At 49.3% G+C, this 2828-nt stretch overlaps 1 protein-coding gene across 2 annotated transcripts in view; it reads right to left on the bottom strand.

The window, feature by feature from the left end:
- Positions 1-425: 425 nt before the first annotated feature.
- The window catches only part of sema3ab (sema domain, immunoglobulin domain (Ig), short basic domain, secreted, (semaphorin) 3Ab), a gene marked incomplete at both ends in the record, with an annotated part of 28214 nt that continues 25811 nt past the window's right edge, over positions 426-2828 (bottom strand). The window contains 3 exons of one of the 2 annotated variants that reach the window (XM_083667209.1): positions 426-557; positions 654-1064; positions 1376-1521. In XM_083667209.1, coding sequence (XP_083523335.1) covers positions 426-557; positions 654-1064; positions 1376-1521 — 689 coding nt within the window. Of the gene's footprint in view, positions 1065-1375; positions 1522-2828 lie in introns of both variants that reach the window. The other variant, XM_083667208.1, reaches the window with a different exon arrangement.

Here is a 2828-nt window from a genome sequence, read left to right on the forward strand (position 1 = left end):
GTCCTGTTGTTGGCTGACATTGTCTCTCTGTGGTTCTGGGGCCACAGAGGCCCAGCTGAGATAATAAGATAAGCAGAACATCCTGTCTCCTGTAGGTCTTTGTGCCGGGTCACTGTAAACATGGGTGCCCACGCAGACACAGTACTGTACACACCAATCGGGGGGGTGTGGGGGTGGGGGGGGTGTGTGGGTGGAGGGGATATTGCCTTTTGTTTCCAGTTGAGCTTCTTCTATTCAAAGTCATTGTGGAAGGAGTCTTTATCTCTGTATGTGGGAGAGGAGGGGGCGGGGCGTGGCGTGGCAGGGGGTGAGGGGTGGTGGTGGTGGGGGGGGGGGGGGGGGTTGGGGTTAGAGGACAGGATGGGGGAAAGGTGTGGGTGTTGTGGGGGAGAGAGGGGGGGGGTCAGGGGGTCAGGGTTTAGAGGTCAGACGCTGCGGGGGGCTCTCTCCAGTTCGTGGGTCCTGCGGTTGCGTCCCTTCTGTCTCTCCTGCAGGTGCTTCCACTTGGCTGCCAGCCCGTGAGAGTGCACGTAAGTGTGAGTGTGCACAACGCCCGGCTGTTGCTGTTGTTGTTGTTGTTGTTGTTGTTGTTGTTGTTGCTGCTGCTGTTGCTGCTGTTGCTGCTGCTGTTGCTGCTGTTGGTGTTGCTGTACCTGCTGAGCCATGTGAGCCTTCTGCCTCCGCTGCTTTCTCTCCCTCTTCCACACCTGCTCACAGAACTCATCCACGCTGTTCAGGGTCGGATGGTTCACCAGAGACAGGAAGTCTCTGTACCACAGCTTCTGATTGGGGGATTCTCGGACCACAGGCGTGTCACGGGGGGGAGCGGGGTGGGAGTGGGCGGCGGAGGCGGCAGCGGAGGCGGCAGCGGCGGTGGCTTCGTCGTCACGGTGAAGGAGGTCGTCCAGGCGTTCCGTGTCGATGACCTCCAGGGTGACTTTGAGGAGCGTCTGCATGAAGCCATGTTCCACCGCCTGGCACACGTACGTCCCAGAATCCTGCTTGCTGAGAGTGCGGATCAGCAGGCCCTGCTCCGTGCGAATGAAACGATCCTCTGTTTTGATCTGTAGCAGATAAAGAGAGAGAGGGAGAGAGAGAGAGAGAGAGAGAGAGAGAGAGAGAGAGAGAGACAGCAAGAGAGAGAGAGAGAGAAAGAGAGACAGATAGAGAGGCAGAGAGAGAGAGAGAGAGAGAGAGAGAGAGAGAGAAAGAGAGAGAAAGAGATCAACATTGGAATCTTTGATGCAGGGAGAGAGATGACATTCTGGAACAGATGATTTCACCGACAATATGAACATCAGGATTCAAAAATGTAACTGAAGTGTGCGTTCAAAGAAGACATTTTATGAGGTGGGGATTGTGCTAGGCTGCTCACCTCTTGTTTGCGGTCATCGTTGGGTCGTTGGTATTGCCAGTAGGTGAGAGCTCTCTGGGACTTGGGGCTGCACTCCAGGAACGTACTGCTGTTTTCTACACCGTACACCATCTTATCCAGCATGGTGGTCTGACCACTCAGGTCATCTAAAGGAACACACACAGAGCACACAGAATACAAGTTCAACATAACGTCAATACAACTCCAGTCTCATAACGTCCATGCATGTCAGTGCATCTCTGTCTGTCATGATCAGATGGAGGGTTTCTGAGGTAAAAGAAAAAAAGGGACAGGCTAAATGAAGCTAGCTTTTCTTTGGCTAAATGAAGCTAGCTTTTCTTTGGCTAAATGAAGCTAGCTTTTCTTTGGCTAAATGAAGCTAGCTTTTCTTTGGCTAAATGAAGCTAGCTTTTCTTTGGCTAAATGAAGCTAGCTTTTCTTTGGCTGAATGAAGCTAGCTTTTCTTTGGCTGAATGAAGCTAGCTTTTCTTTAGCTGAATGAAGCTAGCTTTTCTTTGGCTAAATGAAGCTAGCTTTTCTTTAGCTGAATGAAGCTAAAAGTCAAATGAAAGGCAGAGCTTGCGTGTTTCTCTCTCGACTCCGACAGAACAGCTCTGTCTGATATTCATCAGCAGGTCGAGTTGTTCTCTCATTGTTATATGTGTTTCATATTACCCTGTCAATCCCCATACTGATCAAACTCAATTTTGTGCAGAATAACTTTTAGAGAATGGGCTGTAAACAAAGCTGTGTTTTATATACTGTACAAAGGGTGCTGTTCAATCAAAAATATGTGCATTTTTTTTGCAGTGTGAAACCCGCTGTTTTCGACTTATCCCTGAAACCCAGTTACCAACATGTTGAGCTTATTAACAGTACAGCAAAGTAAATTATTGTTTTCCAGCTGTCATTCCCGTCTACCCTCTGTGTCTCTCTCTCGTCTCTGTAAGCTGTAGGCTCCTGAATCTGGCACTGGAGATGCTGAAGCCCCCAGCAACACTCCCACCCCCACCCCCACCCTCCTCACCCCATCACTTTAATGAAAAATCAATGTGTGGCCTTTACTGTGTGGGTGGCTACAGGCCAGTCTCACTGTTTGTATGTAAATGTGTGTGAGTGTGTGTGTGTGCGTGTACAGTAAGGGTGTGCATGTGTGCGTGCGCGCCTGTTTGCTTCTGTGTGTGCATTCTTCTAAAAGACCTCTCTTTGACATTAAAATAAGGGAAATATGTAATTAACAGAGTGAAAGAGGCAGTGTTAGCCACAGGCCCTGTTTTTAGACAAATACCACTAACAGGCCAGTTACAACTCTTAGACTGAGTGGAGGCTTATAGGAATCCTGACGATGTTAATGAAAAGCTTTAGTTGGATCAGCTCTAATCTTCACGCCACCGGCAGGACAAAAAACACATAAAACACAAACAGGAAGTGTGTGTTCAGTCTTCTCAAAGTT

This window comes from Argentina silus (genome assembly GCF_951799395.1).
Source record: "Argentina silus genome assembly, chromosome: 3".
Classification (NCBI taxonomy): Eukaryota; Metazoa; Chordata; class Actinopteri; order Argentiniformes; family Argentinidae; genus Argentina; species Argentina silus.